This window comes from Aethalodelphis obliquidens, unplaced genomic scaffold, assembly GCF_003676395.1.
Source record: "Aethalodelphis obliquidens isolate GAN/ISIS:26980383/991018 unplaced genomic scaffold, ASM367639v1 scaffold10, whole genome shotgun sequence".
Lineage (NCBI taxonomy): Eukaryota > Metazoa > Chordata > Mammalia > Artiodactyla > Delphinidae > Aethalodelphis > Aethalodelphis obliquidens.
The window spans coordinates 11,943,755-11,965,612 of NW_020837954.1; the positions used below are offsets into that span (position 1 = coordinate 11,943,755).

The window sequence follows — 21,858 nt, forward strand, 5'->3', positions numbered from 1 at the left end:
AGATTCACAGCTGCCGAATTTTCTGCAGTTAATAGAGTCCTTTGATTCACAGCAGTGCCCCTTGTACAAAAAATACTGGCCTTTGTGTATTACCAGAAACTAATTTTCTATTTGGCTGAAAAGGGAAAAATGGGGTTATTGCTTCTCCCTCCTACAGAGCTTTTCATTATGCCTGATGCACTCAACTTCTAAGCTCTTCTGAGAAAAAAAATAACTGAAGAGGCAAGAGGTAGAAAAATGAGCTTGTTAGCACATTAGAAGTGAAGTATCTTGGTGGGCCCTAGAAATTCCCAGTGGTGTGTTAACTTATCACTCTATGCATGCTGGCACTGATAGTCTCCCAATTGATCACTCTCTTTTCGCACCAAAGGTGCTGCCAGGAAGCAAAGGCTGAAGGCCCACAGGAGAACAGTCTGCTATCAAAACAAGCTGTTTTTAAAAGTCTACTTGAATGGGTAAAATGCTTCATGAAAAGTAGGGTGGAGACACCTACCTACTTTTAAAAATGCTCTACTTTCAGAGGGCCTATAAATGAAATATTTTACTTTACCTTATTATAGTTAGAGTTTACACAAAAATTAGGCAGAGAGAAAGCAAATTTAATATTTCTAAAGCAAGGAGATTATTAGAGCAAGAAATGAATATCTAGAGAAGATACATTTATTTTTTATTTTTTTAACATCTTTATTGGAGTATAATTGCTTTACATTGTTGTGTTAGTTTCTGCTGTATAACAAAGTGAATCAGCTATACATATACATGTATCCCCATATCCCCTCCCTCTTTTGTCTCCCTCCCACCCTCCCTCTCCCACCCCTCTAGGTGGTCACAAAGCACCAAGCTGATCTTCCTGTGCTATGCGCTGCTTCCCACTAGCTATCCGTTTTACATTTGGTAGTGTATATATGTCAATGCCACTCTCTCATGTCGTCCCAGCTTACCCTTCCCCCTCCCTGTGTCCTCAAGTCCATTCTCTATGTCTGCATCTTTATTCCTGTCCTGCCCCTAGGTTCTTAAAGATACATTCTGAAGTGTAATTCTATTTCACTATACAAAAGGAGGTTCATAAAACTCTGAAGAAACCCTAATATATAAAGCTATAGAAACTAAAATTATCTAGACATAATGTATTCATTTTGTATAAAAACACATGATGTATTTAATAAAACTGCAAAAAATTGTAATTAGAGAAAATGATGCTTTCTAAAACAATTTTTTAAAGTTCAAGTATAGGTGGCAGAGTGAAGGAAAACAATCATTAATTGTTGAATTTAAATGAAAACTGCAACGGTTATTACAAATTAGCCCACTGTCTGAAGTTTCCTTCTGGGGGATTATTTTCAGAAAATACTGTTAGCTTAGTAAATTATTATAGACTACAGTAACTCACCTTCTAAAAGCTAAATATTCTAATTTTCCAAGTGTGATGTAGTCAAATAAATAAACAAACAATATGAAAGCAACCCAATCTACAGTACTTACATCTTTTCCCCTTTTACTTTGGAAAACATATATTAAGGAGATATAATGAACTCTAAGTACTTAAACAATAGTCCTGAGTCCACAAACAAGGTATTTTTTGTGATTGAGATGATGATAAAGTTCCAAACAGTGATGTTAGCATCTGCTAACTAATGGTAACCATAGTCCAAAATAGTTCATTCCTATATCTCCTTATAATATGTTAGACACTTATTCCTTAAAAGGCAGCTCTCTAGGGAAGAGTTATTAGTACCTATAAATTAAGTGGCATACGCAAACTTGATGGCTAATAACAACAGGATAAGCTCAAGCTATATTCCTACTGTGACTGTGTGTTGCCACTGGCGTTGAAATTAAATTGAAATGGGTGAAATGATAAAAAGATGATGGTAAACTTACAAATTCAGAACAAAATTTAAAGTACAAGTCTAAGTTGAATTAAGACGGTTTTTGTTGCAAATCTAAAACAACCCAAGCCAAAACTAGCTAATAGAAAGCCATTTGATGAAGGAGACTTTTAGCTGGTAGGAATCTTTAATACAGAACTAGCCAATCAAAAGAAATAACACACAGGTGCTGCAATCACAGCAATATAATTATCCACTAATCCTCCTTCCTTCTACTTTCTGCAAAAATAGAAATGGGGGGAAGGAATATTACCATTCTGAAAATAAGAAAAGGGAACTGAATGATTTTTATAGTATAAATAGTTTAAAACCAATCTGTACTTCATTAATATGAAGTTAATATCAGTGTTCAATTAACTACTTTTGATTTTAAACTTATCATATGAAATAATAATGGCCCCCTGTCACTGTGTCAAGCCCAGCTGTTACGAAACTAGGGTTCAGTTTCAGCCCACTCCTGGAAAGAGATGCATGAATTCTCTGTGCCGCAGTTTCTCTGAATGTTAAATGGAGATCCCCCCACCTGCTCCTATTTATGTCATAGGGCTGCTGAAGATAAAGGATATAAATACAAAGTAACCCAAAAGTCCCTCTACATCTGTGATGAAAATAGTTATTTTGACCTTTGACTCAAGTCTTTGTAAATAGCAGGTGCTGTCTCCACTAGGACAATTTTCAGTATCATCAGTTTAAGAAATATACCTGTGTACATGTGCAAGAACTCTGATAATATTTCTTGTTTATGTTATGTACAAGAGGAACTTTTGACTTATTCTGGTAAGAGAAAACTCTAATTTCTCATGAGAAAAAACACAATATGAAGAAAAGAGACTGCAGACAGTTAATTAGAAACACTTTTTTCAACTTTACTAATATATAGGGAGAACAGATAAAAGGTAGATTTGGTTTTTAAAGAAGCAACAACCCTTCATTCGCCACAATAATTCTTAATAATACAATGTAATTTTACTGCTTCTGCTGTCAGAAAAGGCATAACTTTCAGTTTTGTGATCATTAATTCCATGGCACGCCCAGGAGGTTGTATAAATACTTAGGTCCAATGTAATTTGTGACTAGTCTCAAAGAAATAGAAATTTGTGTGTGTGTAAGTATATGTACATGTGTATATGTATGTATGTTTATGTTTGTATATATGTATGTTGTACATAGCAAGAATATAAAGTATAATTTTTCACAAAAAGGAGTTACGAAAATTACAGACAGACAACAAAGGCATATCATTGCTTAACTAATTTCCTCTTAAATTCAGGTTTAATATTTTCTTTCCTAAACAAGAAAAAACTACCGGCTCCTTTTTAAGTAAAGGCAAAGCATGAAGTGTCTATATCTGTGCTCAACAGCATAGCCTCAGGGATTTAGGGCCCATTCTGAAATTCCTAATTTAGTAAGCACTTGCCCACACTCATATTAATGTGGTTTCTTTGTCATTTTAGCAGTCAGGAATTTCATCTCCCTTCTCTGTATACAAAATTCCAAGAACAGTAATTGCAGGAAGAGAATGAGTTTTACCTATTAAAAATTTCTTGCAAGTACTACTTACAATATTTACAAAGTCTGTAAGATGGTTGGTAGTTTGAAATTGGCTATGGTGGGAGTTTTCACATCATAGAACTCAAAAAATGCCACAAATCGAGGCCTCCTCCTGCTCTCCAGAGCCAGTTGTCAAGCATCAAGTGTGCCTCATTCCTCACGCTTGTTCTCCTAATAAACTAGTGGGAGACTAATGTCTGAGGGTGGAGGCCATGCCTTTTTATCTTTATATCTCTAGCACCTAGCACAGGGCCTAGCAGCACTCAATGACTGTTTATAAATTATAGAATGAATGAATAAAGTTGGTTTGGTAGTTGATTAGCAGCCTGTTATGCAGACAGCCCCCTTCCTCTAATCTCACTTTGGCTCCCCAGAGACAAAGCCCTTTGGGGCAAATACAGTTGGGACTCTCCTAGGATTGAACTTACAGAGAGAGTCTGGTTCCACCTCTACCCTTAATCTTGCTGACCTTCTCTGGAAGAAGAAAAAGTGAGTAAAGCACAATGTATACATATGTAAGGTGTAACATTAAAAGAAAATTGATATTAATTTCTTAAAAAATTATAATAATTGCCTACAGAAGAAATTCTATAAATGTTGAAAGTAATTACAACTCATTACAATTTAGCATTGAAATAAACATTTTGCCCTATTGGTTGTGATAATTTTAGTTAGAACTAGAGGAAGGATACAACAATGATCTACAAACGTTAATGTCAGGAAACTTAGCAAAATCAGCAAAATGTTTATTCAGCAATAAGCCTTGCCTCGAAGGAGAATATAAAGATTCGCTCAGAAAAACAAAGCTGCTGACCAGTAGAGTTCGGACTAGAACCTTGGTCATTTAATACATTATTAAATAAAAATTAAATATTAAATTTAATAATTTAATAGTCCAGTGCTCTTTCTACAGACAATCTCAATGATCTGGATTTTAGATGGGAAAAAAAAGTATAAAAGGCATTTTAGTCAGCTCAAGGATGGCCAACACAATGACTACTAGCTTAAGTTCTAAGATTGGCAATTTTTCAAAAATCTTTGTTTATATACTAGAATATCATATGTAGTATAGTAATAAAAATCCATGACATGATCTAAAATAAAACTGAGAAAATAAACCACAGTTGACTTTTTAGTTCTAAAAGCCCTTGAAGTATCTTCAAACATTGAGTCAGTATCATTACACAGGGTCTTGAAAACTTAATGAAAAATAAGAATTTCATTGAGATATAGAATATGGGGAGATATATTCTGCAATTACATCTGCAGGATCTAATAATTATTATTATCAGGAGTAAAGTGGCATACTTCCCTGAAATATACAGGGCAATTAAGTATCCCATGGACTAATAGGCACTGCTCATTTATAAAATAAAAGTAAACTGTATTGCTTACTTTATAAAGAAGATCTGGTAAATTAATTAATACTCCATTTCTTTCCTACAGTAGCTAAGTTCTTTCAGAAACATGCAGTCTAGTTCATATGCAGTAAAAATAAAATTCCCCTAAATAAAGAGCATGAATCTTGGAATTATTTGTACTATGTTATTAGAAATTCTGAAAATCTGCAACAGGTTATGACCAATTATTGTGTATGATTTTTATGATGCTTTATATTAATGAAATTCTTTAGTAGTTGATACTATCTACACCATGAAGGAAAAGCTGTGATTTGTCAGAGTAGACAAAGCTGGGCTTTAATCCATCCTTTTAAGCATGCTGCCAAGTCTATATTGTTTTCACTGCGTCTCAATTAGGAGACAGGCAGGACACCTGGTACTTCTTTATCTAAGTCCCATGGGCTGCCAGATGACTCAAAATCCATAACAGGTGCTAAGGCACTGTGAGGATAGTCCTATTATTGAAAGCTGGAGCTGTATAAAATTTGGACCATATATAATTGCTCATAAATCAGTCAATTACTAAATGAAAACATTAAGTAAAACGTTGATAAGCCCAATTCTAACAAACTTCATGTAAATACATTTAAAAAGATTAACCTTAAATAAATAGGATTAAAAATTTAAACCTACCTAAAGGTTCTGAAAATCCTTCCTGATTTAATAATCTAATAATCACTGGCAGTTTCTAAAAAGGACTAACATGATTATCAAATATGTGTATCTATTACACTTTCATGAAAGTTGTATGAAACAAAACATCTAAAAGAAAAACTAAGTTACCTGGATTTCAAATTTAATGAAATTAAAATTTTGTGCTCTCCTTCTTGGTAAGATCTGCTTGAAAATACTACCATTAAGTAATAATGAGACTTTCATAGTCAACAGAGACCTGCTTCAAAATTACTAGTATTACAGTAAGAGTTTAAAAAATATTGGGGGGAGACTAGGAACAATCACTGTGTTGTTCCTCTTAGGAACAAAAATTTCAGTACATTAAGTTGAGGAAATGAATGTCTGCGTTTGGACTAAATACTAAACTTGGGTTCTATGAGAAGACTGCAAAAAGGAAAAAAATAACTAAGTGAAATTTTACAGTGTACAATTACTTAAGTGTTATCTCTACCTAAATGTGCACTAACTTAATTAAGATTCTGTTTAAATGCTATAATTATCAGGAGTACAAAAAAAGTGATTTATTATCATGGTAAGTAGTTACAAAGTACAGCAAACTGTCATTTAAGACAGTGTCATAGCATCTATGATAAACAGTATATTGGCTTAAACTAATGCACTATATGCCCCCAGGGAATAATAGGCTCAGCGACTGGACTTTAACATTAAAATCTACCCATTAATCTTGACTTAACTACAATCTATTCTGCAGTAAAAGGAAGAATGGGCATTCAATGAATTACTGTTTTTGAAATATTGCACTGGTGCCCATTTACTAAAATAATTTAAGGGGACATGAAGAGATGCAATACTAGTAAATCTTACAGACTGTTACTAATTTTATAAAGCATGCATTTGATTTTCCCTCAGTTTAGCAAGAACACCCCATTTTTTAAAATCTATAGATTAAAAATTTTTTCTTAAAATATTTCTCCCTGATCCTTTGAAAGGACATGTTGCATAACTTACAATACTGCAGTATAATTTAGTCAACTTAAGTTCTGCTGAAAAAAGGAATCATCTATGGAAATATACTGTGGGGTCAGGATTCTGGGGGCTGAAAAAGCTTTAATTTTTTTTAAGTTGTAGATCATTGTTTCTTTGCATCAGAACCTCCAACTGCTTGATTAGACTGACCAGAAGAAAATGGAAAGGGCCAGAGTAGTGTTTATACAAATATCACAGCATACAATGCCTCACATAACAAAGAAACAACACTCACATTTAAAAAAGATACCCAAAATAGAATTCAAGGAGAGAAAGACAATTATGAGTGACTGAAATAGGCATTACCTACTCATTTAAATGATAAATCCAGTATGTAACCTTAAGATTTGCTTAGTGGATTATTTTAGCACTTACGATTGTTATGCATAAAATTAATTTACATTTTTATATTAATATTGCTTGTATGTATTCAGACGATATTTGGGAATTCTAAAAAGCACAGCGTAAGCCAAATCTGCCTCTAACCTTATCTGATATATTAAATGTGCTGGTTTTAATCCACTTTCCCTTATTTTAAATTTCTATCAAGATAACAAAACATTACTTTCATTTCATTTAAAGGTAAAAATATAATGAAGCAAACCGACTTTTGCTCTGCTATAATCTGGTGGGCTGAAAATAGATAATGGCATGTTAACAAGGAATTACTACAGGTGGTTGCTTAAATATATTTATTTGCTTTCTTTTTGATAGCAGGTATGTGCTAAATAAAAGTCAACACGCTTATCAAAAGAATAAGTAAATGTAGAAACATCAATTCTACAACAGCTATTTTTGCTTCTTCTCTTTTCTGAACAGCAATTAGTAAAGCAACCCCTTCCCCTCCTCCCTAGTGCCGTCAAGCTGTTCAGAGCAGTTTGCAACTCGACAATGGTACCATTGTGAATGCTCTCTGGGCTTCCTTCCCACAGAGAGTTAAATGGGCAGTTCCTGCTGCCCATGATTGGTGTCCAGTGAAATAATACTCAAGAGCCAGGTTTTATCAGCTTCACGCCAAAGAAGTGAAGCCAGGGAACCCAAGCCTTCATATCATACTGGACCATATGCCAACCCTGATGGCCCCAAAGGTTTATCACTAAGAATCAGGATCCATCATGTCCCTTGTGAAATTTCATTTCGCATACCTTATGTGAAATGCAAGGCTTCACTAAAAACCGAACCTTCTTTGCAATTGGCATGAACAGATGGACGGTAACAGTGGTTTGGCAAGCAAAAGTTAAAATTTAAATAGGCTATATTCTAGCGTTTGAGAGGAAAAGCAGTTAGAAGAAAATGGGGAGATTTGTGATCCATAGTTTAATTTTAATTCCATTATTGAGTTATTAAAAATTCAATAGCAAAATCCCATATATTTAGTAAAAGGAAAATAATGGATTAAAAGCACTGCAATTCCTATGTTAAACGAGGTTAGAGTAATTTCAGCTTTACATCCTTCATTCTTTGCTCTCTGAAATCCCCAAATAGCATCTGAATCTACTGCTGTTTTTCTATTTAAATAAAGACTAGAATAAAACTTACACATTATGCAGTAGGTGTAGTTAATAATAATGTAAGCATACCAGTGCACCTTCATCACTAATATCAACAACATAGCGTTTGATAGGAAAAAAAAAAAATCCTTTTCTAGCAAAGGTCAGAAGTTAATAAAGATGGAAGCAGAGAAACTTCCAAGTTTTGCTGTTTTTAGGGAACAGTCTGACAATCACCTGATAGAGTTCTCCTATTTTCTTTCTGGTCCACTATGATATAACCCAACTGTCCACAGATTGGCATATATGGACCATACTGTCACACTGGATTTGAGAAAACAGGTAAAATGGTGGTACTGTTTTCTTCTCCTTTGCTATTATCGCTGTGAAGCCAATGTACTATCAGAATAGGATAAAAAAACTTCATTTGTCAACAACATGTAAAAGTATAACAGTATGTAAAAATACATTTTCTGAGCTCTTGCTACACGACAGACAGGCTGCTTAGTGCTTCATGTGGATAATCTCATTTAATCCTTACAACACTCCTGAGTTTGGTACTCCTTTTACAGATTAAATAAAATTAGACATAAAGACAGTGACACACTTAATAAGTGGTTCTGGACTCTGAAGCCCAGGCTGATTACCCAACAGTCAGCCTCCACATTTTTAAATATAATTAATTTATAATTAAGGACTATAATTAAGGACAGTCTATACTTACCAATATTATCTTCTCAGGAAATGATCTACAAAAGACGGTAGATACATAAAGTTATGCAGTTTCTCAATAAATAAACTCACTTTCTTCTAACATGAAATGGCAGCAATATTGATGGGCCTCCCTAAGAGGTTTTATAATGTTCTATCGTAATGAATGGCAAACTGCATTAGTGGAGCCAATCAATTACATTTCATTTCGTTTTGGCTCTCATACTTTTGCAACAGGTTCTTTACATTTGAGTAGTAGAACTGCAGGGATAACAAACTGTGACTAATTGAAGAATGATCATTGACTTCTGGTAATTTGTCTGATAAAGTTAAACAGAAACCCAATTCTGGCATTTACGAAAAAGTCAAATCTAAACAGATTAGAAGAAATCAAATAATATTGGTTTGGGAGGAAAGAATATTAAATCTAGGAGGAAAGTGTTTTTTAAAGGTACTATTTTATTTTATAACATCCCCCAAAACGTATATTTCACAATATTATATATGTATTTTATATATATATATATACACACACACACACACACACACACACACACACACACACACACACATAAAGCCTCAAAATATAAATTACAAGATTATAACAGACATGCTGCATTCCATCCACTCAAATCTCACCCTTTGAGGCCCAGATTTTCTATACATTCTTCCCTAATTTTCTTACTCCAAAGTAATGACTTTTTCCTTGGAACTCCCACAGCATCTTATCTACAACCCTACTGTGACACATTTTACCTTGTGTTATAATTTTTAGTGTACATATAATTATCTCCCCTATTAAATTATAAGATTATTGAAGAGATTACCATCTGATTTGTCTTTGCATTTCTCTCAAAATCTTTACAATTACCATTTAAGTGATCAATAAATATTTTTGATAGAAGAAAAACAGTACAGTTGCATCTTTTGACCTGGTGGTGGTTAAACTGTAATTATTCACCATATAGTATATTTAGGATTTATACTCTTTTTTCAAATTATATTTTGCAGTTAGAAAGGTTAAGAAGAAAAACTTAAGAAAATTAGGACATGGGATGTGGTTAATTTTATGTCAACTTGGCTAGGCCATGGTACCCAGTTTTTGGTCAAACACCAGCCTAGATGTTGCTGTGAAGGTATTTTTCAGATGTGAATACCATTTAAATCAGGAGAAAAGTATATCAGATTACTCTCCATAACGTGGGTGGGTCTCATCCAGTCAGTTGAAGACCTTAGGAGAAAAGACTGAGGTCCCCAAGGAAGGCAGAAATTCTATCTCCAGATGCCTTCTGACTCAGACTGCATCAACTCTACCCCAACTCCCACAGATTTCAGACTTGCCAGTACCCACAACCGTGTCAGCCAATTCCTTAAAATCAGTCTCTCTCTTTATGTACTTATGTATATACACATATCCTACTGATTGTTTCTCTGAGAACCTGAATACAACATGACTATATACTGTAACTTCTGAAAATTTCTATGTATAATAAACCTCATATTAAAAAGAGAAGCCTTAATGTAAAGGTTTTAAAAAAAGGGTTTTTTAACTGTAAAATGAGGAACCCATTCCACGGCACTATCAGATTCAGAGCTTTCAGAACTTCCAAACCAGAAGAGAAACAGTACATATTTGATAGCAACATATTTAACATTTATACATAGTCAAAATGTCCCTAGGATCAAAACAAATAATTACTTTAAAATTTTTATTTAAGGAAAAGTCACGATAGCTAAGATCATGAAATTAATGCTTTGGAATTATTCCTAATACAAAAAAGCCAAAAACAAACAACAAAAAAAACCCCAAACCCCACCAACACACACATACACTCTCTTCCAACAGGTAATTAATAAATGATGACTAAGATCAACCTGAAATACCCCTCAGGTCCAATGGTTACTGAGGATGTGCCTACTCCTTCTCCCCAGTGATGCATTTCAGTTCTAACTGCATGATCAAACCAATAAATTGAGCTCGAGACAAAAAAAGAAACAAACAAAAAAAACCCCCAAAAAACCTAGCTGACAAAGTCAGAGGTTGCAAGAAAATGCTTTTCAAGTACAAGTAATGCAAGAAATAACAAGTGAAGTAAAGGAGAGGTTTCAAAGCTTGAAAGACAGTCATCAATACTGACAGATTACTGTAATTCTGGCTGCCAGCATGATCGATTTGGGCAGCATATGACAATCAATATTGTCCTCATTTAGTGAACAACATTAGATTCACAGATACAGAAGATGTTCCTAGGATAAAATTTAAGCTGTACTTAATGATCATAAATAGCACAATTTATGCTGTGGAATCTTAGTGGGTACTTTTACTGGGCATAAAATAACTGACACAGCAGTACAATTATCCAAATATAATTGAGTTTATTACATATTCTTTTACTCCTTCATTTCTCTTATGAGGATTAAAATAGTAACTCTGATGGTTTTCAAAGCCTACTTCTATCTCAGTTTTTGTTGTAATTTCTTTTGTTTTATTGATCTGTTTTAGAGAGCATGATTTTTTTTCCTTAATGGGAGCTTAAGGAAATTTGTCAAAATCTGAATTTGTCAAAAATATACATTTAAAATTTTATATTTCTGAAATATGTATTGTTACTTAAAATGAAAAGACATTTATATTTCAATATCTCAAAAACATCTAGTTGTAATTTATTGTATAAACTTTCATTTAAAAATCAAGTAATTGGGCTTCCCTGGTGACACAGTGGTTAAGAATCCACCTGCCAATGCAGGGCACACGGGTTCAATCCCTGGTCTGGGATCCCACATGCTGCGGAGCAACTAAGCCTGTGCGCCCCAACTACTAAGCCTGTGCTCTAGAGCCCACGAGCCACAACCACTGAAGCCCGTGTGCCTAGAGCCCATGCTCTGCAACAGGAGAGGCCACCACAATGAGAAGCCTGCGCACTGCAAGGAAGAGTAGCCCCTGCTCACTGCGACAATGTGCAGCAATGAAGACCAAAAATAAATAAACAAAAAATTAAAAAAAATGAATAAACTCTATCTTTAAAAAATATAAAATCAAGTAATCTATCGGTACTTATATGAAGTTATTTCCTCCAATGTTTAGAATTAATATACACCTTTGTGAATCTTTGTGAAAGATGACTACATGTTCTTCAGATTAGCAAAGGCTGAGTATCTCTAGTATATATTTAAATAGCATGGGAAAATAACTTCTATATAGCTTCTAAATTCAAGCTTCTAAGTCAAGAAAAATTTGTTTGATCTGTCTGATTTAATATTTTTACTCTGATAGTTCCAGAAGTGGTTTTCCTGATAGAAGTTGCTCACATCTGCTGTGTAAATAAAGTGTTCATGTTTACTGTTTTCATCTGAAATTATCTCTCTTCATCTTAGAATTTTCTCCAATGTGCTATTTATTAACATCTCAGCAAGATTAACTATTAAGAGCTTCATGAAACAGGCCTAAAAATCCAATCCAATCAATTAACCAACCAACCAACCAACCAACCAAACATAAAAACCCAATTAGGCAATTCCTTGCTGTTGGGTAGAGCTGTTTCATATTGACTGTAATCTTTACACATAACAGAATTAATCACTGCACAAAATAACGTACCTTATTTCATTTACTAGGTGCATCCAAATTCATTATCTCATTTATCCTTCACAACAATTCCGAGATGGGTATTAGCATCTTTTTTACAGATGAAGAAAGTTAGGTTTAGAGATTCTGGGACTTGACTAGGATCACAAGGTGGACCTCGGGTGGCATGGACTTATATACACTACCAAACGTAAAATAGATAGCTAGTGGGAAGCAGCCGCATAGCACAGGGAGATCAGCTCGATGCTTTGTGACCACCTAGAGGGGTGGGATAGGGAGGGTGGGAGGGAGGGAGACGCAAGAGGGAAGAGATATGGGAACATATGTATATGTATAACTGATCCACTTTGTTATAAAGCAGAAACTAACACACCATTGTAAAGCAATTATACTCCAATAAAGATGTTAAAAAAAAATCAATGTTTCTAACTGCAAATCCAGCTATTATACCTCTAGTGTAACGTGCAAATCTGAACTAGTCCTTAAGAGTATGAATTTAGGTGCAGGTAAAAGAAATTAAGCTATATCCTCACTTTTAATTGGTATACTTGAACTACTTGGTAAGATGTGCATTTTACATGTTGTTTGTATATCAGGCCTGAAATAGTTTGTGTGAGTTCAATAAATTGAGTTCCTATTGACACAAGAGGCAAATAAGAGTTTTGTATTACAATCTAATCTCGCTCTCATCACTTTCCCAAAAGATTTAAGGCATTCTTTCAACTGTGTCTTAAATGAAATGATGGAGAACACTAACCTCAGGATAAACATCAAGATCAGGGGAACTGTAAAGAGGCATAGGTCAGAAAGAAGTCAATCTCAGTAGAGTTGACAATGCGGACAAAATTAGTTTACAGATAATAATCTGCATATTCCTTATAAGATTAGCTACCTTTCTAGAGATATTCAGGAGATAATAAACTGAATCCTTACATTTCATGACAATGACCACGTCAAATCTGAGTTTTCAACTCAAAGTGAAGATGTAACCGCTACAAATAAGAAATGCTATATAAATGACATTAAGCTTAAGCAATGTAACATGCCATGATCCACCTATAATTCCATTCCACAGTATCAGAATACGTGAGAAATTACATAGAAATCAGATTAAGTCAATTTTCATTAAAAGAAGAAAACGTATGTGGTAGACTTATGATAAATCCATTTCATGTGGAATAGGACACAGGATATTTTTAAAAGCCTTCCCTGTAAAGCTTAACATCTACAGTTTATTATGTAAAAGAAAAATAACTGAAGTGTTTTGAATAATGTAGAAAAAGTATATGGAAACACAAATCCATTTTAGAAAGGAATATCAGAAAACAATTTAAATTTTAAAACTGTGTGCATATTTCGCCCCAGGCAGTGTTCTAAGAAGTTTACACATATTGACTCATTCAGTTCTCATAACACTACAGGCTAGATATTATTATCATTCTCATTTTATGGATAAGGAAATTGGGGCTCAGAGAGGTTAAGTAACTTGCCCAAGGATGTATAGCTAATGAAGTGGTGACCAGCATTTGAGTCCAGGTAATCTGGCTCCAGAAGCCACGTCCTCTCATACTTCCATGTCTCTGTTTATGTCGTCCCTCTGCTTGGAATGATCTTAATCTCATCTACCTGTAATTCATTCATCCTTCAAGATTGGTTCAATCCTTACATTTCTCAGAAGTGTTTCCTGATACCACCACTCCTTACAGCTGACTGAGAGGTATCTGAAGTATTGTTATAATAATTCCAGAACATCCTGTGCATAACTCTATTACAGCACAGATACTGAAAACAATATATTTCTTCAACTAGATTGAGTACTTTGAAATGACTGTTACGGTTATCTCTGCACATCCAGATTAGCAGAACGCCTAGTACATAATGGGGCTCTAATTAATTAACCAAAAGACAAGTACCGATTAAAAGCGTATAAAAGAAAATACATCATTCAAATATCATAACTGCTTAAACACTGGGGAGGAACTCCAACCTCTATATATCAATAAACAAAAACTCAAAGGTCTTAACAACACATAAGAAGTAGTTACCTTGGAAAGCAGACATAGAGTAGAAACCATACTGTTAAAAAGGATACAAGTTTTGATATAATGGAATCAGCGATTTCAGAGCACGGCTTGCATTTATAGCAGTTGCTCGAACCATAATGGGTAGGACCTTTCCATTCACAATAGCACCATCAAAAAGTGGACCAAAGAAAGGAACCTGATTGAGAAATGAGAACATAATTTTATACTCAAACTGGAGAAAGGTTGTAGAGAAGAAACAGTTTGTATACAAAAGTCTTTCTGCTTCCTGTTTAGTTCTTCCTTCAGTAGAAATGCTATTCAAATTCAGTTCTTTTCCATGATGGGTCACTCATACTAGGACAATAAACAAACAAAAAATGCCAGTGGTCTACAGGGTTTCCATTCAAAAGAATTATATGCTTCATATAACTGACTGAATAATTTACACTACCTGCCAATTTTCAAATTTTTGTAGCCGCAATTGTATACAAAAATCCAACACTTGGAAATAATTTACTTTTCTCCCATTGAGTAAACACAGGAAGGACACACATTCTTACAGGCAGCAAGTTAGTTTTTTATTATTTTCATGTGATGCCAGCTTTACTACCAAACCTAAAACACTTTTATTATTATTTTACTACAGAATCTAAAACACTATTTTTTATTTTATTATATGGTTTATTAGAAAAAAATCTGTCATTTTTATCAGATGACTGACAGTTTCAAAAGTATTCTGTTTGAATATGGCTGGTACAAATGGCAGCTGAAGGCAAAGACATGAGCTGTGGATAATACAGTAAATAATTTAGGCTTTAGACAATATGTGGCCACATATTATCTCTGCTGTATATTCTTCTTTGATTTTTTAAAAGAGAAAAACCCATTAAAAATGTAACAAACATTCTTAGCTTCTGGGGTGTACAAAAACAACAGTAAATGGGAACTTCCACTCTGGCACTACCTAACCATCTTCCATTCGAATAGTTTCTTTCTATTTTTCCTATTTTAGCGCCTTCTGAAGTAGACTTAGACAATTCACATAGCTACCAGAGTCTGTGTCTCATCTCCCCCTCCATTTCCACGTTTTGATGCCTAGTCTAATTCTTCTGAAAGAGGGAAAGAAACTCACAAAGCCATACAGAACTCAAAATATATTAGCAAAATGTAAGATAAGGAGTTCTTACCTCTGGTTTTTTCATTATCTGGATACTGAACATGTGATTTTTCATTGGGTATATTACAATAAGGACATCACCAAATTCGGTAGGAATAATTCCTCTCCTGTAGTCTCTAGTATGCTCTGACCAAACGATGTGTACTTCATCATTTCCTAAATGTCTCAACTGGAAAACCAAGAAAATAGTTCATAGTGCTCGAGAAAAGCCCTGTGAATACAGTCATACAGCTACTGACAACATACTATAAGAAGATTAAAGGGTAAAGAAATTTTAAAAATACTTTTTAAACTTCATTTGATAATTTTTCATAACATGCAAAACACAAGCACTCAAAAGACATTAGGAGACACTGCAGAAGACCAGATAATTTTCAACTGTCTATACAGTCAATGGCAAACAGAGAAATTAGATAAAAAAGATTCGCATACAGACCAAACGCTCTTCTTAACCAGCAACTGCACCAATTTTCCACTACCAAACCTTTTAAAAATTGTTTAAAAGAGTGTTTTAAAAAGTGACGGATTTAAGACTATTCTTTTTTTCTGACCACTCTCTGGAAGTGTTAATGAGCAGTGAAAGGGTCTAAAGGAGGCAACAGAAAGAGAAGGAAAAGAAGTAAATCATAAATATCTACTGAGTAAGAGAAAATTGGTTATATTTGCTTTAACGAATTTATTTCCAGCTTTTCTTTGACTACGAAACTTGGCCTACGAAATTCTTTCAAGTAGACTTTGTGAGATTTGTTAGACTCTCTAAAGATTTTATTTAAATACTTATAGTGCTTACGAAGGTGTTTTTGGCATTTAGAGAGTTAACATTATGATGATTAAAATTATAAAAAGCAAAGTATACAAAAGTTGGATTTCTATTAAGTTATTAGAAAAATTAACTTAATGTCCATCAGTATTGAGTTTTCTTCATGTAGATTATTGTTTAAACATGTATTTTAATATATCAATACAATTTGGTTATTTTAGTACATTTATTGATTCTGCCACTGCAAACATTTGAGCCCATTTTTGGTGCACATCTCACATAGGCTTTTCTATTACTTTCAGATAACGTGACATATTGTAGGCAGAAAAGTGTGGAAGAGAAAATTAGGATAAGTGTCGTCAATATTCTTAGTAGGGGCTAACATATAGGCAATTTCTGTTTTTGAAATATTGGACTTATTTTGACTTAATGACCACAAGGCAGGAAAACAATTAAATGTGTCATTTAAACAAACAAAGGAATTAACCTTCCAATTAATGAAAGGTTTTCTTCTGTCACCCTTTAACCCTGGAGTTCTTAATCTGGGTTCAAGGGATCTATGAATTTTTGCAAATTTTATTTGTGTATTTTTCTGAGAAGAAAGTCTATCATATAGGACTATGTTTTACAAAAAAAGCCAAGAACCAGTGTTCTAATGGTTCTTAAAAGTCCCCAACACCAATCTATCTAGAAAATCCTAGGCACTATGAATGTCATTAAGTATCTGAAAACACGAGGTAAATCCCTGAACTTTAAAATTTATATTCCTAAGTAAGAAATGCCCTCTCTTCTTTGACAGATTATAAGATAGTGGCAGCTATTACTCTAAAGACAGTGCCCAGCTAAGTCTATAGACCAGAATCTATTATTTTAGAAATATAAAGATTTTTATTTTCTTTTAAGGAGGACTTTTTTTAGGTCTAAGTGGATTAAATAATTCTTTTTGGAAACCATAAATGTGCTTATTGCTCTAAATACATGATGATAGACCTCAAACATCAAAACAATGTTTATTTTAAGTTTTAATTATCATTACTTACAACACACACACACACCCTGAACGACATAAATGCAAGACTTGGGCTTTGTGACATTTTTAAAAACCAAAAAAGATCACACAACTCAGAAAAGCCATGGCTCTATAATTTCATTTTTTAATCAAAATACTTTAAAAATATCCTTCCTATACAGCCATCCCCATGTGTCAGCTTCCCTAATAGGTTTATGTTAACTGAATACAAAAGAAATGTGAAATAAATTTAACCAGGAGGGATGATCCAATCTAATTTTGATACATTAATGTCATATGCTGTACATGTTACAACAGCAGCCAGATCTAATACTAAGCTCCAGGCTATACTGAGATTTCCAAATGGCAGATTGTTCTAAGTGATATCAAGTATAATTGAAGTAATAAACGATAGTAAAAGCTGAGCACACTGTCAGGAAGAATTTAAGTATTTACTTTTTAAAATTAAATGAGTTAGGTTAGGAAAGACAAGACAACTGAAATAATGCAGGTCTCAATTTACAGAAAATTCCTTTTATTTATCTGCTACATTAACCCTTGAACTCTTGCCAAACCTATCTATAATTTCTAGTGCCCACTTATCTAAAGAAATGAGAGAAAAGGGCAACTGTAGTTTTATTTTATAATGAAAGCCTGTCTTCAAATATCTACCACAGAGTATTAAAAGTCTCTTATGGAAGTTTAACAGAAAAGAATAATATATTTTTTCCAGGATGTTGTAATGCAGATATTTGTGGCATAGAACTATGCATATAAACAAAGTCATTTAAAACATGTTCAATCATTTTAAGGAAAAAGCTTCAAGAACATCCCTTATCATTTTTATCCAAATGCTAAAAAAGCAATTATTTTATGCTGTTATGTTGAGGCATGTTTTTATATCTTTATGTCTTTAAACCCTGCTATAAAATAATTAAATAAATTGAGAAATTGCTAATCATTGCCATGTATCTTATAATTTTTGAAGACTACTGAAAATATGAATTTTGAGTGGTTAACAGTTAACAGAAACTTCAGAAGTGTTTGACATTTATTTGACATAAATACTTTATATAGTATTTGATGTTTTAAATTATTTTATCTATTCCTTATATTTTACAGATTTAAAGGGTTGTGTCTTATGTATACTCAGCAGGGTTTTTCCATACTCTAAAAACTCTCAAAGGAGTTCCTACCTGCATGTTCTTGTACCCAGATGCGAATCACTTCTGAAATAGACTATAAGAATTCTGTACATGGGACAGGTCTGTTAAAATGACTGGCAGCCAAAGTACTCTTCCAAATTCACTTTGCTGTTGAAGTCATTTTGGAATTCGAGGTATATAACATAAGCTGCAGATTATCATTATCAATTTATGAAGATAAAATAGTTAAATGAAATTCAACACATATAAAATTGAAGTCCTCAGTACATTACAGAATATTAGCACTGGGAGAGACATTAAAGCTCTAATTTCCCACACAATACAGGAACTCCCAGTGCAATATCCCTGACAAGTAATCCTGCCTCTGCTTGAATATTTCTAGGGTTAGGAAGCTTACAGATTCACAAATTAGCCCATTCATTTTAAAAGAGCTACAATCGTTAGACCCTACTTTACAGTAAGCCAAAATCTGCCTTCCCTAAGCTAGTTCTTCCAAAATAAGACTAATACCAAATAAACCCAAGCTATATTTCATATATTATCTTTTCAAATATTTGAAGATTCGTCTAATATATAACTCAACTTTTCTAGGTTAAAAGTGTTCCTCTTTTTATATTTTACAAGCTTATTCATTATCCTGGATTATTACCTCAGTTTATTGATGTTTCTATTAAATTGTGGTATCTGAAATAGAATATAATATCAATATATTCTATAATACAACCAGCCCACAGTGGGACTACTTCCTTTGTTCTATTCACTCAATTATTTTCTGCATTTTTACAACACTGGCTCAAATGGAAGCTGTAGTCAATTCAAACCCTTAAGACTTTTTCTTACGAAGTTCTTTTAAGCGGGTACAACTGACTACTAGAACTAGAGAGGATTTCTATGTATTCTTAATAAACTTTAACTTACCAGGTTCCGATTACCTTAAAGCCTATCAAGGCCTTTAGCATGATTCTTCTATTCAGTATGTTGGCTCTCCCTTTTCCAGATTTGGGTTATCCTTAAATTCAAATTCTTGTGTCTTTATTTAGATTTTGGATAAAAATGTCAAACGGGACAGGTTTGGGTAACAGCCTTACAGTAAGTCATTACAGATGTCCTTCCTGGTTAAATGAATATCCAACATTTATTAAATACTTACTATTTCTGAGTGCTTTGTGATAATTTATTTAATTTTCAAAACAATGCTACAAGATAAGAATAATTATTATTGACCTTATTTTTACAGGTGAGGAACTGAACCTTTGTAACTTGCCTAAGGTCACGTAACTAATAAGTGGCAGAGCCAAGATTGAAACCCAAGCAGGCTAGCTTCAGAAACCATACTTTAACCACCTCCCTCTATTGCCTCTCATTATATAATTAATTTCTCTAGATATAATTACAGAACCAGTCACTAACATACTTATTGAACTATTATTAAGACCGCATTTCTTCAACTTGTCCACAACAAACGACTTAGTTAAATGCTTTATACTGTCTATGGCCTTCCCTGATGTAGTAATCCTATTAAAACAAATTAAGTTACTTTGATGTGATTTGTTATGGTGAACTCATGGTAGCTCCTAGTGATCACTACTTCATTACCTAAGTGCTCACAAACCATCTGTTTAATAATCCTATTTTGCCAGGCATTGACATGGAGCTCATGAATGTTAGTAATTTTTGTGGTTGGTGGCCTGTTCCATGTCCTTTTATGAAAATCAGATGTTTGCCTATCTATGGCAGTGTTCTCATTTTCCATAATTATCAGTAGAGATTCCAGAGTCAATTCTAGACTTCCTCAGTGAAATATCATTCATTTGGAGTTAGAGACTAGAATTCATGTAATATAAGTATATCATCTGTTTTACAAAATCAGCTTACCCCCTTGACGTCCTCATTTCTGTTAAAAACACCTAATAACTTAATTATAATTACTCAGAGTCAAAACCTGAAAGTCTTCAATTTCTGATTTCCTTATAGTATCTCTAACAAGCTCTTCATTAAAAAAAAAAGTATTATGTTCTCTTTTTGTACTTTCCTTCCTATTTCCTCTATTGTTGCTCTAGATCAGATGCTAGTCATCCTACACAGCTGGACTAGTTCACGAGTTCTTAAAAGGCCTTCTCTCCTCCTTCCCTCTCTCCTTCCTATCTACCTCTTTCAAACAGCAAATATTGAGAGCTGACTAAATGCACTGCACTAGCTATTAAAGATACAACGGTGAGGAAAAACAGACATATTTTCTTCTCTCACATAGCTTTAAGTCCAGTGGAGAGAGAGTAAAATAAACTAAGCAATTAATGAATAATTAACAGTAGAGATAATGCTCTAAATATACCTCTCTGAATGCAAATAACAAAGACAACTGATCTATAATGGCACTTGAAGAATGCATAGAAGTTAGTTAGGTTAGGGCAGTTACTTCACGAGATAGTGGTATACATGTAGAAATTGAAACTGAGTTGATACTCACTGCCCCAAGCCCTCATTCTTTGCCCCTCACCTTCAAGACACTCATGTAGCAAAACATAAACTATCATATACTCCTCAATCATGTGCAAAAACATACTCTCATACATTTTCACAATTCACTTGCTGTCTGGATCATTCATTCTTAGTAATTGGGAAAAGCTTCTTGAAGCAATAGGCACGGCATCTAGTACAGAATACTTTAGCAGAGTGGACACTCAATAAATATGCTATTAAAAAGATAATGTCACAGTACTTACTTAGCAAATTGTTTTCTATCATTACATAGTGCACAGCATAAAAATAAAATTATCTGCAATTACGGCTTTATTTAAATATGCCACTTTGATGGTGATACGTGCTATACAAATATAAAATAGGGTAATGTGATAGTGTTACTGGATAGAGAGGGCTTCTTTAGCTAGGATGGTCTGGAAAGGTCTCTCTGAGGTACTGTCATGTGAGTCTGAGAATAGAACAATGAGGATGAAAAAACCTGATAATGTGACGAAAGAGCATTTCAAATGGAAAAAAAAGGTAAGTGCACAGCCCCTGAGATGGGAATGAGCTTGACATGATGGCAGGTTAGAACGACAGCCAGTGAGGCCAGATTGTGGTAAGTGAAAAGGAAAGTGACAGAAGATGAGATCAGGGAGGTAGGCAGGCAAGTGGCCAAATCCTGTAGGGCACTGAAGGCCACAGTAAGGAATTAGAATTTTATTCTATATGCAATGAGAAGCCACTGCTATACCATCCAAATTAAACCATTCACAGTGCTGAGATAAATCTGCTCTGAACCATTTATACTTCCTTGTTTCTTTATCTTCATTTCTTGTCATCAGGAGTATATTTATAGATATCGGGGTTAAAGGTAGAGTCTATTATATTAAAACAGAATTATTTTATGTAATGTGGCTAGATTTAGGACTACAACCATGTGTATAATTCCATAGCATTTATTAACTATTAC

The 21,858-nt window shown here is 33.8% G+C and overlaps 1 protein-coding gene across 8 annotated transcripts in view; it reads right to left on the bottom strand.

The window, feature by feature from the left end:
* Positions 1 to 21,858, bottom strand: part of RALGAPA1 (Ral GTPase activating protein catalytic subunit alpha 1) — a 220,725-nt gene that overhangs the window by 12,709 nt on the left and 186,158 nt on the right. For 6 of the 8 annotated variants that reach the window (XM_027111074.1, XM_027111075.1, XM_027111082.1 and 3 more), the window contains exons 37-38: positions 15,501 to 15,659; positions 14,382 to 14,509 (exon numbers count right to left, since the gene is read on the bottom strand). In XM_027111074.1, coding sequence (XP_026966875.1) covers positions 14,382 to 14,509; positions 15,501 to 15,659 — 287 coding nt within the window. Of the gene's footprint in view, positions 1 to 14,381; positions 14,510 to 15,500; positions 15,660 to 19,343; positions 19,538 to 21,858 lie in introns of those variants that run through there. The other 2 variants (XM_027111080.1, XM_027111081.1) reach the window with 2 other exon arrangements.